The sequence below is a fragment of the Podarcis vaucheri genome (assembly GCF_965113315.1).
Source record: "Podarcis vaucheri genome assembly, chromosome: 3".
Lineage (NCBI taxonomy): Eukaryota > Metazoa > Chordata > Lepidosauria > Squamata > Lacertidae > Podarcis > Podarcis vaucheri.
This window is the reverse complement of record NC_138761.1, coordinates 71,677,594-71,693,182: the sequence shown is the minus strand read 5'-3', so window position 1 is coordinate 71,693,182 and position 15,589 is coordinate 71,677,594. Positions and strand designations below refer to the sequence as shown.

The window sequence follows — 15,589 nt, the reverse complement described above, 5'->3', positions numbered from 1 at the left end:
AGAGCACATAGCATGTCCATGGCTACAGCCTGCCCCCCCAAAAAAAATCACGCACCCACTGTTGCCTGGGGCTGCAATGGTGCAAAAACGTGGTTACAAAGCATGGATCCACAGGGATTCTCAGGATTTTTGCATTGGGTCACCCCAAATTCACCATCAGATCACATGTCTGTGGCCACAGCATGAAGCACAAAAATGATACGTCCACTGTTTCATTCAGAATATTTTTTCCCTTGTTTTCCTCCTCTAAAAACGATGTGCGTGTTATGGTCAGGTGCGTGTTATAGAGCGAAAAATACGGTATCTGTGGGGTCCCTTTGGGGACGGAAGGCACTCTGATCCAGGAGAGTGTTCCATCAGCAGAACAGGAGGAGCGGTGATTTTCACCATTCCCCTTCTCCTGACAGGTCAACATGCCTCCCTTCAAATCTGCTCCAGAGGATTGTGGAGTGTGGATAAAAATGAGAAACTGGGGAGGGGAGAGGGGAGAGAACCACCTTCCTTCCATTATGCTGATGGAAGCCTTTTGCCAGCAGAGGGCCACTGCTGGAAAGAACCCTAGACTTTTCATTTCAATGGAATTTGTGCATAACAATTCCCTGGTGGGTCGCCAAGAAGTTGCCATCATTAATTTGAAGTACGAGCAGAAAAACTATGTTCTTCATTAGGAACACAGGAAGCTTCGATCAAGATAGACCCTTAGCCCATCTAGCTCAGTATTGTCCACGCTGACCAGCAGTAGCTCTCCTGGAAGTCAGGAAGGAGTTGCTCCCAGGTGTACCAGGAAACACGGGGGATTAAATTTAGGCCTTTGTGCATGTGTGAAGCTGATGCACTTCCTCTGAGCAACAGTCGTCACCCAGTAAGGAATGTTGCACTGACCGTACTTGCAAGCACAAATAAGCACTAATCAGAATAATAGAATTGTAGATTTGGGACCTCAAGGGTCACCTAGTTCAACCCCCTGCAATGCACGAATCTTTTGCCCAACATGGGGATCGAAACCATGACCCAGTACATATGCCCCTATACAGTGGTATCTCGGGTTAAGTACTTAATTTGTTCCAGAGGTCCGTACTTAACCTGAAACTGTTCTTAACCTGAAGCACCACTTTAGCTAATGGGGACTCCTGCTGCTGCCGTGCCACCGGAGCACAATTTCTGTTCTCATCCTGAAGCAAAGTTCTTAACCCGAGATACTATTTCTGGGCTAGCGGAGTCTGTAACCTGAAGCGTATGTAACCCAAGGTACCACTGTATAGTGACAGTAAAATTCAAAGGAAACCATTTAAAAAGGTTTTTATGTTGTTGACATGTTGCAAGAATTTAATGATTTAAGGTACAGAGGGCATGAATAAGGAGACAATGTGGTTCCTACTCATCCATTAATTTTACTGAATGGCCTTGAGTAAACATCTATTCCCTTGACCTTGGTTCTTCATCTATAAGTTTGGGATAATTACGTATCTCATCTTATGTTAGAATAAACAAAATAAAAGATTATGAAGCTCTTGATACACTGAGAGTGCTACTAAATTGTGATTGATGGTAATAATAGTAATACTATTAATAATAATAACACTATTTGCCTTTTGTGTCATGCAGGTTTTTTTTTTGTTTTTGAATCGCGTAGAATAGCACATCAAAGTCAGAAGAGGGGGGAAATGTGTTCAAACGGCAGTTTCCTTCCTGTGTTTGGCAAAGCCAGGGAAAAAGACAAACACACCCTTTAAGAAAGAAATTTATTCCCCAGCTCTACACTGCAACAGAAACCCCACAAAAATCAAAATAAGAGGCTCTTCATGTAGGTCAGGCTGCTAACACTTTTTAAAAACCGCACGTGTATTCATATTTTCAGAATACTCAGAACAAATGTTACCACCAGGGAGAGGGGTTTTCTCCTGTGCCTTCATGAGGGTGTTGGTAGTTGCTTCTAACCAAACAAAGGGATGGGTGGCAGTTTTAGGAATCCTGCATGTGCTCCAAGGGAATTAGTTTGGTGTCCATTTCCTGGATTTTGCACTCTAATCTCTGTCTTGCATGGTCTGTCCTTAAAGACCTTTAGTTCAGCCGGGCAGCTTCTGTAATTACCCCAGAGGCTTGTGTTGAATTCCTATATCTACCACCAGTGACAGCAAGCAAGCAGAGGAGAAGCCAATTGGGTTGATCAAAGGGTTCTGAGCTGAGTGGGGCTAGGATAGGTCAGGGGTGTTAGTTCATTATACTCCTTTTCACAGGAGAGCAGCCCATAACAGTTACATCCCTGCAACGGAATATACCAATTAGCAAGACCAATTAGCAAAGGGATTTCCTTTTGTCTCCTATACACAGTTTTGGGGTTATTTTAAAATTATCCCAATCAACCTCCCCTGTTTAATCTTAAGTGAGGGAAGTACAAAAATCAGCCAGTGGAAGTGTCAGGCAGAAACAGCTGGCGTCGCATTTGATTATGATGCTCCCAATTTTCATTTACTTAAAATATTAATATCTCGCCTTTCAGAGTAACTTACTTTGAGGCAGCTTCTAATGAAATATAGACATACAACTGAAACTCTAATAACCAGTCATTAATAAAACAAGCAAGCAAAAAAACCGCTAAAATGTAACCAAATGCAACAACAAAAGCAGACCAGTAATTACACACCCACACATATTTTTAGAAGAAAGCCACCCCACCCCCCAAAAGTGAAATTTTGGTCTTTACAGATACATGCAGTGTGATGGTCTGGCAGACTCCAGTTTGCAAATAGCTCCAAAGCTGTGGGGGTTCTGCGGGGGGGACGGGACCCTTTGCCTCATAGCCACCAATGCTGTTCGACTTTATGATATAGCCTGATCTGCCTGAAGCCTAAAATTTTATAACTGCCTCAGTACTCTCACTTTGATGTGTATGACTAGACTCCCTGCACATATTTCTGCACTTTGCTCACAATTAGCTAACCTAGAAAGATGTGGAGTAGATTAACTACTGTCTGGAAGGTCCAGTGAGGGCTGTGGTAAGTTCCATGTGTGCAGGAACTTCTCTTCTACGAAAAAACTCTGACCATGGAACCCTTTCCATTCTAGAAGGGAACAGAAAGCTCTCCTGCATGCCAGGGTGTAGGTGGCGCTAAGCCGTATCAGTAATCATTGTACAGGAACTACTGGTTCAAATACATTCTGCGAGCTTTCAGTTTCCAAGGTGGGGAACCCTGTTCAACTTGAAAGCCGCATTTTCACGGCAACTTTTCAAGAGTCACATGCTGGTGGTGAGCAGAGCCAGAGGCAAAAATGGGTGGAAAAATAGGTGTGAATCTTACCTTTGTCCAAAATGCTACACACTAGCCATGCAAGAGTCAGGGGTTTCTACACACCCACACCTGCAAGCTTGGGGATTTAGACAAAACAAAGTAAATCATCCCCATGGTGATTTCTTTTCTTTTAAATTTCCTTGGGTGTTCGGAGAACCAAAGAATTACTACCATGAGGATTTATTAGTTGCATTGCATTCATTTAGCCCAAGGGCTTTTGCCTTTGTAATTTGTAGCATTTCTCGTAGCTTCTGCACCAAATTTAGCAACCACTTCATTTCAGAACGATTTTATAGAGAAATTCCATGCATGTATGCATTAGAGCACATGTGGGACTTGTATTTATATCCATGTTTGTTTATGTTTCAGGGACACCATCCAAAAGCTCTTCCTTCTGTTTCTAAACAGTGGGGTTCTTTCTTTGTGGATACCATTTCAGGAAAGGAAGATACAGAGGAAACTTTAGTAACTACGTGGTCCTGCAAATGTGTTAGTGCTTACAGCACCATCACAATCCCAAGTATTGAAGCAATAGCAGGTAAGAATGAATAATCTTGAGAGTTATTTCCAATACTTAAAGGTAAAGGTACCCCTGACGATTAAGTCCAGTTGTGGATGACTCTGGAGTTGTGTGCTCATCTCGCTCCACAGGCCGAGGGAGCCGGCGTTTGTCCGCAGACAGTTTCTGGGTCATGTAGCCAGCATGACTAAGCTGCTTCTGGCGAACCATAGCAGTGCACAGAAACACCGCTTACCTTCCTGCCAGAGCGATACCTATTTATCTACTTGCACTTGACGTACTTTCGAACTGCTAGGTTGGCAGGAGCTGGGACCGAGCAATGGGAGCTCACCCCATTGCAGGGATTCAAACCACCGATCTTCTGACTGGCAAGCCCTAGGCTTTGTGGTTTAGGCCACAGCGCCAGTTCCTGCTATAGTATAGAACAACAATGATTCTTTCCCCTTTTGAAGAAGAGCTTATAAAAAAAATAGGGTGTAGATAAGGTCTTTTTCATTTTTTAAAAAAATGTTAAAGTGACTTCCAAAAGGAAGGACCACCAGCAGTAGAAAACAAAAACATTTTATTTTAATTTACCCCACTTCCAACACAAATTAGAGCTGTTTGCATTCATCTCGTGTAGCTTAGATGATATCCCATCTTTTGGGAGTCTTCTTCTTTTTCCTGTGCAATAAAATCAAATCCAGGATAAGACTTCTTAAGTTTAGAAATCAAATTTTGTTCAAACCTAGAAACATAATAAGTCCTGGTTCTCTTCAAGATAACTTACCAAACAATCCTGACCATGCTTACTCAGAAGTAGCACTGCAATCTAAGCCCCCTTTCTGCTGGGCACAACAACATAAGAGTAGCCTTGTTGAATCAGCTGAGTGGCCCATCTAGTCACAGTGGCCACCCAAGGAACTTCTGCCAAGGCCCCAAACTGAACCCCTATGTTGCTGTTCCAGCTTGTAAGAAATAGATTGTAAAGAGATGCTGGTTCGAGAGCTGCCAAAAGAGGAACTGCCCCCAACACACACGAGCTCTTTACCCTGCTAGTTTTATTTGCAAACAACCTCCAAGCTGTTGCTGTTGTTTAACTTAGAGAAATGCGAAAAGCATTTCGATGTTCAGTAAGCACAAGAGGCTGGAGCTGGGCCCCCTTCTATCTACTGACACTGACAAACTTGCAAACCATTAAAACAGATTAATATCGCAAGCTGTTCTGTCAAAATTGAATACCCAGAAACAAAACGGTGGTTAGTCAGACATTCAAGGAAGTAACTCATCAGATAATTATAATCTAATCCAAATGGAAGAGATAACCCAGAAATGTAAATCCTTTATGAGCTGTACTTGGAGCTCCATAGAATATTAAGACCAAGTAATCTCTCTAATCTCCTCAAATAAGAAGGGTTTCTTCGCAAATAATTGTAGCCAAAGACAAAAGCATATTATCCCCAGACAAATGCTGTCTCAGGTTGACCAATGATGACAAAATATATGTTTTCATTCTGATTACCTGGTACTCTGTCTCTTGAGAAATGGAAGATAAAAAGTAAACTAAGAATGCAATTTTCTTTTATTTTCCACATGTAAAATTTTAAAAAGTTTTATATTGTTTATGATTTAAACATCAGTTTCACAGGTAAGATAGAAATTGGGAGAATACTTAAAAGCTGTTTTGAAACAAGCAGTAGTGGCTATAACAGTCTCTGAATCCTGAAGGGAGTCAAAGCTCCTTGCCCTTTTCTGAGCTCCTTGTGCCCTTTCTTCTCCCCACATAGCATTACAGTTGGTGCATCCCAAGTTAGGAACCTCAGCTGCCCTTCCCCAGTGAAATGTCAAGAACTTTAAAGCTTGGTTGATATCCGTGACCAATGGAAGTACTATATAGGTGTTCAGGAGCAGGCAGGTGGCTATTCTCAGGATAGGGAACACCCTTACCTGAGAGACGCTTGCCTGCCAAAAGAGACAGGACATTTTTCCATTTTAATTTCTTTTAATTTAATTTAACTTACTTTTAAAATGCAATTCATTAATTTCTCTTAATTTAATTTGTAATTTAAATCTTTACAGTACAGTGGTACCTCAGGTTAAGTACTTAATTCGTTCCGGAGGTCCGAACTTAACCTGAAACTGTTCTTAGCCTGAAGCACCTCTTTAGCTAATGGGGCCTCCTGCTGCTGCCGCGCCGCTGGAGCCCAATTTCTGTTCTCATCCTGAAGCAAAGTTCTTAACCTGAAGCACTATTTCTGGGTTAGCAGAGTCTGTAACCTGAAGCGTATGTAACCTGAGGTACCACTGTACTTCTTTTCATTATCCGTATCCTGCCATTAAAGATTCTTACAAGACACCTCACAAAAAGAATAACAAACAATAAAGATAGAAAATTAAAACACACCAACATTGTGCTCATCTTATGCTGGATTTTAGCTGCAGGTTGCAACATTCTAAACATTCTAAAACCATGTTTTATTTGTAAGCCACCCTTATAGCCGTGACTAAATGTTTTAAATAAAATAAATATCCAGTGTTACCATGTGGGACTGACTTCCTGGATGGTGGACTCATCCTTGACAACAGTGGCTTGCAGTGGAAGTGTATTCCCCCAAGCCACTTTCCAGAAAAAACAGATCTTAGCTGTGGCATTCAAATTGCCAAATGACTCCCCAAGTTCAGGCAAGTTCTGCCAAATGACTCTCCAAGTTCATTATGATCAGAAAAAAAGACATCAGAAAAATGTTAATTTGATCAGTATTTTCTTTCAGCAGTGAGCTTCTAGTGTTGGGTCTTCCAAAGACAAGATCGGACGTCTTCCCTGTCATAACAAAATTTAAGCGCTAGAATTTGCAATAATAGAACAGCTTTTCTCACCTTTCTCTAAACTAAAAAGCCCAGTTCTGGCCCCTTGATCGTATATGTGAAATCATGATAGTATGCTCTATCATGCAGACTTGCTCACACTGAATTGTTCTTACCATTTACTGCCCATTCTCCCAGTTTGGAGAGGTCCTTTTGGAACCCTTTGCCTTGAAGGTGAGCATACAGTCACCCTTGAAAGTGGTCGAGTGCAGCCCACATGTTGGGGGATCAGTGATTATTTGCAAGCAGCAATCTTCAGTCCAGTGGGGAATAGTAATACTGATTTAAGTGTAACCAGTCAATGAAAGAAAAGGTATATGGGCAAAACACAGGCAACATTAAAAGAGATTGTGCAGGGAAGGGGGTGATAATGAACTATTGGGCCCCATCAGTGGAAGCTCTGTAAAAGGGCTTCCATTTAAACAACAGGGCTTGCACTATCCCACAAAATGCTTTCATGGGCGGAACAAATGCCCTAACATGATGTTGAAATCCTCCCCAAATATTTATCTCCCCATATTGGATAGATTCCTATCCAGAGTACAAAACCTTATGACAGAAGAAGTGAAACCTATTAATGTATGGCATTCAATAAATCATATTCCTATGAAGTTAGCTTGGAATCAGAGAGTGAAATACCTAACTTTATGCAATTAGTGTGATATGTAGCCTTTCTTACAAGAATGCAAGGTACCTTTAATGTGTTGACATTAGTTATCTAAAGGAGAATTTTATGCCACGGTAAGCATCCCTTTAGGTATACAATTACAATAGGGTTTGTATGTAATCACATTTGAAATCTGTCCCTGTCTGACATTCCAGAAGGTGCTCCCTAGACACTGTTTAAGAGCACTTTACAAAAGCACTTAAAAAACTTTCCCACAGTATCAACCTAACTAATAACAGCATTTTTATCTTTGTACATGGTTCCCACCCCCCTATTTCCAGAGTGGTAAGCTTGTTGATCTGTTGCACCAATACCAACAAAGAGTCTAGTGCTCAAAATACTTTGCACATTATTGCTTTTCCATATGGTCATTAAAATAAAGAGATTACAAAGCCACAATTATAAAATGCATCATATTGCTCTTACTTTTATTCACATTAAATGGTGGATTCAAAATAGACTTTTTCTCTCTTTTTTTGCTTTGAAATGCTAGCATGTATAGTTTTTTTTAATTGTTGAACATTTACATGCTTTACAAAGGAGAAAATAGGTTTATTTATACAAGTTTCACACATGAAAAGCTTTTCTTTTAAACAATGTTTGGCATTCCTGGTATAGCCAACTACCATTATCATACTCAAGCATATGAACTCTATGTGCCATATATGTAATCATATGATTAAATTCTTGCAATAATAAGCACACAGATGAAGAGCTTAAAGAAGAAAAATACTGCTCTTCCTAGCTTAAAAGAGATTTCTTAGATGTGATGTAAGCTGCATACCTGATCAAGAAATGGTCTGTTTGTTTCTTGCAGATTTACCACTGGATTATAGATTCACCAGATTTTCTTCAAATACCTCAATAACTGCTGGTTACTATCCTAAACCTCCAAGATCATTATTATCAAGTGGTGAGCTAATGGCAACCAAATAAATACTATGTAAGGAAAAGAAAATCCAGATGCCTTTATATAGTGTTAATGAATATGTCAGATGCTAATTGAGAAGCTTACCAATGGAATCTGAACAATACAGTTTTAAAAAACCCAAACAGATCCAAAAAGAAATTAACTGTTTTCTGTTCACTCAGCAATGAGTGTGGGTCTATAATGTTTTCTAATTTTTCCTGTTGAGAATTTGCTGCCGTCTTTTCAGTTCATGATGCGATAATAAACACTTTGACACTTCCATCCATCACAGTTCTTTTCTTACATACAAATCATATAGGTCCTTTCCCATGGTACAGGAGCATGCACTTGCCCTCAGCCATGCACACACCTTCTGTAGCAATATGAGACACAAGAAAGCTCTGTGCATATACAGACCTTGAATGACGGTCCAACTAGCAGGCTAACTACTCAGAAAAAGAAGGAATGTGTGTGAATAAGGCTGCTATACGTAGGATTCAAGGATCATGGTAGGGAGGGTACACAGCCGCTCCTCCACAATGGGGAGGGACTCTGATTCCTGGTAATAACTGCCCATAATTTCACAATCTAAATAAGCTTCAGTGCTTTAATGTTTGGTCCCATTAATTTAAATCAGAGTTACTTTCTACTTCCACATTTTTGTAAGCCACCAGGACTGGTGTACATCACCTCTTTGTGCGCTTTCCCCCTAGTATGACCACTCGGTCCTTGTCATAGAAAGAAACCAGTATTATTCTTTAGAAGATCTGGTGGTGAATAACAATTCATAACAAAGGGCAGTAGACTGAACGGGGTCCTGAGTTTGTCAAACTGGGCCAGTTTCTAATATTGCAAGCAGACAAAATTCCTAATAGAACTATTCTGTGCCTCATCTATGAAGAAGTCAACCTCACATAAGGTCAGTTGGGCTTACTCCCAGGTCAGTGGGTATAGAATTGACTTATTTGGTAGTAAGCCCATGAGCTCAGTACAGCTGTTATGAGCAAGAATGCATAGGATTGGGCTGTTAGGAATTTTCTTAGAAAATCTGATACTGTGCAAGCAATTGTTTGCCTGTGGGGGTGTCCTTAAATGCCAGGACCGCTTCACTTTTGATCACCTGTTGTTTTCCCCAGCCCGAGGACTGGAAGTAGTTCCATATTGACTCAAAGGACATAGACTCAGATTGCAAGTTTGTTAGTACGCTGTTTTGTCAGCCAAAGAAACCATGATATGCCAGATTGCAAGCAGCCAGTTGTGGACTAGTTCACCTTTAGAAAGGATGATCTGCTGTAATAATCTGTAATAATAAATCCAAGGATCTGGTTGTATAAACTTGAAATAATAACTTCTAAAATCTTCCCATGTGCTTTGGCAATGCTCATCTGTATGAAGTTCAGAATAAAGTTTATTTATTCCTGAGAAGCTCTGGATTCTATTACAAAAATTCTGTAGGAAAAAAGGAAGGTGAAGCACATATTCCTGAAAGCACAATAAAAAAATATTCAGTGATCATTAATCTTGCTGATTCATTACTGATGATTGTCCATTACTCAAAGGATACAAAATAAAGACTAAGATTCATAGCAACGGCTTGATTTCCTCCACTTTGAGATTCTGTTATGCTTAGATAGAAGTGGGTTGAGCCTTGGTGTGTGCTGCAGTCATTGACTTGAAATTGCTTCACTGTGTCCAAGCCCACACTGTTTCTTGCATGCAAGCGTTTTATCAGATGTGCTGCCAGAAAGCCTTGCAAGGACAACAGTGGTCTAGTTAAATGCCTGGTCTTCTGAACTAGGGTTGCTAGGTCACAACCTGAAGAATGTGGGTGTAGCTTTAAATTCCCCCAGCATAGCAGGAGAAGAGGGAGCCACATCATCTGCTGGCCTGGCTCTTGTTCACCCACTCACTCACCTGCCATGTGGCAGGGCCAGATGTTACACCTGCTGCCTCAGCCCCCTGGTATGCTGCAGTTTCGAAGGTCACGGGAGAAATCTCTGGATGGCAGTCTACCAAACCTAATCTGAACATCCATCGCTAGGTGTATGGGAAATGCACCCAGAAGACAAAATGTATCGAGGAGTTAATGATCTGACATGAAGCCCTTCCTGCCTCTGTTCCTTCCCCCTCCCTCGCTCTTGTTAAGTTTTTTGATGTTGTGAGAACAGTCTTAGATGTCTTAGATGTTGTGAGAACGTTGGGAAGAGGTGAAGCCCCCCCTCCCCTGCTGCCTCATCAGTTGTAGAGGATAATGCTGGGTACCTTCTTTGATGTTGGACATTGAAGGTGAGGCATTGGGAGGGGGTGGCTAATGGATGATCCGCAAGTAAGCAGTCTTGAAGGCCCAACAGGCTATCTATAAAATTGGACGGTTTGGGCAGAGTTTCTTTGACGCTCGTGCACGGACTGATCAGCCGCAGGGCCGTGCAAACTGAGGCTACCTGGGAAAGTCGCTTCACCGCTTCTTGAGAGCTTCCAAGTGGCGGATTGAAGTGCTTGCTTGGTATGTATACATTGCTTGCTGTTTTAGAATAAAATCTTTACTCTTCTCACTTACTTGTGTATTTTGTATTGCTTCTGAATCTCATTTTAAAAGAACCGCCTTGCCTTTGGCAAGACAGTAGGTTGCACAACAAATGAAATTAGGTTTGTCACATTTTTGTTGTTTGCTCCATACATGGAAAATGCATCTTGTTGCCAATGTGGAAATGATGTGATAGGGAGGCCTGCACTTGTGCTGCTTGTAGCATCCCTGTTAAAAGTGTAGCACCACTGCCAGGAGAAAATGCAGCAGCAGCTTCGAAAGATAAGGCATGACATGGGAGATCATTAGCCAGATATCCTGATGTCTTTTTCCAAAAAAAAAAAAAAAAAGCCTCAGGTGTTCCAGTTTAGATGGGCGCTGTGGTATGGGGGACCTACATTTATTATGAGAACCTCCTGCTTCAGAGACTGCTTGTGCGTTTCCCTTCCATAACTAAGAGCTCTGGGGAAGAGGGGTTTGCATTAGGAAGCTAGCATAGTATAAAACTCTTCTCTCTCCACGTTGCAGGCCTGATCCCTGTTCGTGTGTGCATACCCACACCAACTCACCTACAACTTATTTTAGGAAAGGGCCCAAAATATGGAGAGTTCCAGACAGGGGTCTGCTGCATCATGTGTAGTTTGTCCTTCATCCCACATCTCAACTCACCCTTCAGCATACTTTCAAGTCACGAAAATTAGTCTAAAGCTGGCACATCAACCTACTGCTTATCACACCAGACAAAAAAGGGCTTACTCCTGAATAGATTTGGTGTAAAGAAATATACATTAGGCCTCTCCTGAGTCAGTAGAATATAAGTAAATGTATAGCCTAATATCTTCCCTGGGTACAGAACCAGAAAGAATTTGCACATCATCATTCTGCTGTCTCTTAGCTCTTAGGTAGCCTTCTAATTACAGCAAAGTGTCATGGGGACACCTGTTTGTATAATTGAAATAAGACCTGAACTACCATCACATGACCAAGGAATTCAGAGGTGAAGTCTTCCATTATAAATTACTCAACCCTTGAGCCATTTACCTGCTGGTAATAAATTGCTCTTGTGAGTCAGTGGAACATCAGAATGCAGATGTCAGATCTTAAGGGGCCACAGAGGTAAGACAGAAAAATCCATTTCAGTGTGGGATTCTGTTTTATGTACTACTTATGGAGAAAAGAGTATACAATAACAAAACAAAATTATTAAAAATGGAATAGGAAAACAAAAATTAACTCCCAGAAGTCCAACAGCCTCTGGTTTCCTCCTTGTGATACAAAACTTTGCTGTTATACAATGGTTAAAATATACCAGTTCCTAAGCAAGCTGTCCTAAGTACTAAAAAAAAGTCTGCTTATGGTATGCCTATAAAGTGGTACAAGTTACATGGAAATCTGGTCAGGATATTATGGGTGCCTCATAGCATTTCTTTAACAAATGCTCCAGTGCAAGACTACCAGGGTGGTTGTGAGACTTTCAAAAACCCGAACAGATGTTATTATGCACAGAGACAATCATCTGAAGCTCTGTCAGGGCTAGAACAAAAGCATTTTCAACAGAATCATGCTGAAGGTCTTCCTGCTGTTTCTAGTTGAAGTTCAAACCTAGGTCTCCCGACAAGTGAATTCCACATATTACATGTTGCTGGAGAGATGAAAACCAGGCTAACCACTTCTAAACATTTTCATGGTTTAGGTTGCCTGGTCAAATGAAAGGGTAGAACACCCAAAATGACCACGGCACAAATGGGATATAAAAGCCCACAATGGTGCTATAATAGATCATCTCATGCTTTTAAGCTGTATTAAGCTAGTCAGCCTTGCACACTTCAGAATTATGGTTTGGGAAAATAAGAAAAAAAAAGACTCCTTGGTCTGTTAGGGGAAAAGAAAAAGGGTTGTCTTCACAGAGATAGTTTGATGTCTTGAATCTGTATGTGAATATGTTTATCTGTATATGTGTATATTAAATATTTAGGCTGTGCAATTATCAAGGCAAAAGTTATCAAGGCAAAAGTTTTGTCTACAACAAAAGGCCAGACTTGAACAGCTCAAAGCATACTCTGCCAATTTTGTCTGCTGGTTAAAGAACAACTTCCATTATTAAGATTTCAATCCTGTACCCACCTCCCTCGGAGTAAGTCCTATTGAACTCAGTGGAATTTACTTCTGAGCAGGGAGAGGGGATAAATTCAAGTCAGTTCTCATTTAAACTCATTATATTACTAAAGATTGCTTGGGGGGGAATGTGTGTATTGGGGAAAGTTGCATACAAAATTGTGTATACTAGGAGAAATTCACACTAAAATTCTAAGGAATGTGTGAGAGGGCTTTTTAAAAACTGCAAACTGATGTGGAAATATGCAGAACAGAACTTAAGACTGGAAATATGAGAAACATAGAAAACTGAAATTGACATTCACTTATCCCTACTTTTGAGTATGCTGTTAATTTAAATATATATATATGTATATATCCGAGACAATTAATTTATTCTTCTCCCTGAGGTTGTTCAGTATATGTTGAATTCAAAGAAGAAGCAAGCGACTCTGCAGACCCCAGACAAAAGGAGATCTTACAGTGATATATCTGAAGTTAAATAAGAGCCCCTAATTATAGTGAGTCTCTTCTCTTTCAAGACACTTCAGCCTTTTGACTGCCAAACAGATCAGGGACCAAAGTGAGTTATGTTATTTCAGAAGATATGTATATAAACAAAGCTCTGTGAGGAGCCGCACCGCGTGTATATCTGTGTTCTAACAGAAGTTGCTGGCATGCCGTTTTGATGAGGAGCTCTTACAAACTAGTGTGCAGCTGCCACAGGAAATGCAATCTCATTGCGTCAAGTGAAGTGCTGATAGACACTGTACTACTTTTTAAAGCTTTCCTGCCCCTCTGGACCATCAACAGATTTCAAAACATTATGGCCAAGAGTTCTATGTCACACCCCATAGTTGTCTTTCTGAAATCTTAGAAAAACCCTTAGGGCCCCTCCAGACATCCTGTTTATGTTGCTTTCATGGTTATTTGTGCTCATGGTGCTATCTATTGGGGCAGTCACATGTGATCTCACTTTCTATACTGTTTGTCCCTGCAGAGGTTTGGGGGCACCTCTCCCATGCAAACCTTCCTGGCTGCCAGGGGCACCAACTTGAATAAAATAATGGGGGGGGCAGGTAAGTCCCACCCCGCATAATCACATGAGGTAGCGCTCACACACCATTTTAATGGCAATGCCCATGGTGACGGACACCAGAATCAGTCTGGTGATGGAGTCCCTCTGAAATTCCTTCAGAGTGCTGGAGTCTCTCTCTGGTCGTCTACAGAATCAGCTAGCCACAGAGTGGGGAGGAACAGCACTTTGGGGGGAAGAATAAAAGGAGCAGTTTCTGAACGCGAGAGTTAGATAGGAGTTTGATTTGAGATGATAGGGCTGAGGTTCAGGTTATGAGATAGGGCTTGATTTAAGATGAGTGATAGGGTGTGCTTCAAATAGGTAAATGGTCTTCTCCTGCAGATTGCTTCCCCTCTTGTGATGCCAGTTCCAAGCTGGAAAGAGGTTTAAACCAATATTCCTGACCTCTTTCTCAGGATCTGTAGGACACAGTTGCTTTGGGAGGATAGGTAAGAAGGTTAAGTGGGAGAACCAGCTTTAGGAACTGTCAGCTCTGTCCTGTCAGCATCTCTCAGCTTTCCAATAGCTAGCAGCCAAAATGAAAGGAGTATAAAAACACTGAATGTGAGATAGCAGGAAGTTGCCTTAGAACGTTTTTCCTATTTAGTACCATAGAATGAGAATCTCAGAGGAAACAATGCTTAAGTACACACTTTTATCCAGACTATCACAGGCCAGCTGTTGAAACGTTATTCTTTCAGAATGGAGTTGGATCTTTTGCCAGAACTCCTTAGCTGTTTTCACCTTCCTCCATTACTGAGCCTGCTGATGTGGCAGTTTACTCCTGCCTGTAAAATGTGCTGTGATATTTCGCTCCAACTGACTGACTGTTGGCCTCGGGCTTCGTTAGACTTTGTCGAGACAGAGCGGGAAAGGGGGTGGGAGAGAGAGAGAGAGCCAAAAAAAGAAAGAAAAAAACCCAGAGGGAAATGTAAAACAGTGGGTTAAATTTCACAAGAAGAGGCCTCAAGGAAAACTTGCGACGGGCTTTCCTTGCACTTAACACTATTTTGGATCTACAGCAAGGCAGAATAAACTAAACTGCAGGGAATAATGAAAGTATGAGGGGTATGCACGTCAGTGAAAAAGTAGGCAGGACTTGGGGGTTTTAGGTCACAATGCAGCTATGAGCTTGAATCACACACAGAGAGAGAGAGAAGACTGAAAAGTATAAGGCAATTTACTTGCATTTACAGCTCTATAAATTGAGGTGATGATTTTATAGGCAACAAATGAAAGGAAAATGTTTAGACATCCAGACTGGATTACTGAAACATGTTGTATTTGGGGGCAGCCCCTGGTAATTATCTGGAAGCTTCAGCTGGTTCAGAAACAGCATCAGGACTAGGTCATGTCATACGAGTCTCGAAAGAGCTCTGCTGGACATCATCTTGTTCCAGGCTCAGTTCAAGGTGCTAGGTCCTAGCCTTTAAATACTTGCATTCGTGCATGAAAAGCAGACAATACAGTAGTGTTTCAACAAAGCACAAGGAAATAACTACAGGACAAATACTGTGGAGAAATAAGAAGTGCATTTAGAATAGGAGATAGGAAGTAAGGGAAATAGGTTTCTCAGAAGAATTTTTTTTCTATTTTCTTCTCATGCAAATTTATAATTAGAAAAGGGGACGCAAACTTCTAAACCACTAAATATAAACACAA

At 41.1% G+C, this 15,589-nt stretch overlaps 1 protein-coding gene across 1 annotated transcript in view; it reads left to right on the top strand.

Moving 5' to 3' along the window:
* The window catches only part of LOC309529048 (dermatan-sulfate epimerase), a 146,140-nt gene that overhangs the window by 86,509 nt on the left and 44,042 nt on the right, over positions 1–15,589 (top strand). Inside the window, exons 11-12 of the mRNA XM_082216743.1 lie at positions 3,660–3,828; positions 8,139–8,234. Of these exons, the coding sequence (XP_082072869.1) occupies positions 3,660–3,828; positions 8,139–8,234 (265 nt within the window). The remainder of the gene's footprint in view (positions 1–3,659; positions 3,829–8,138; positions 8,235–15,589) is intronic.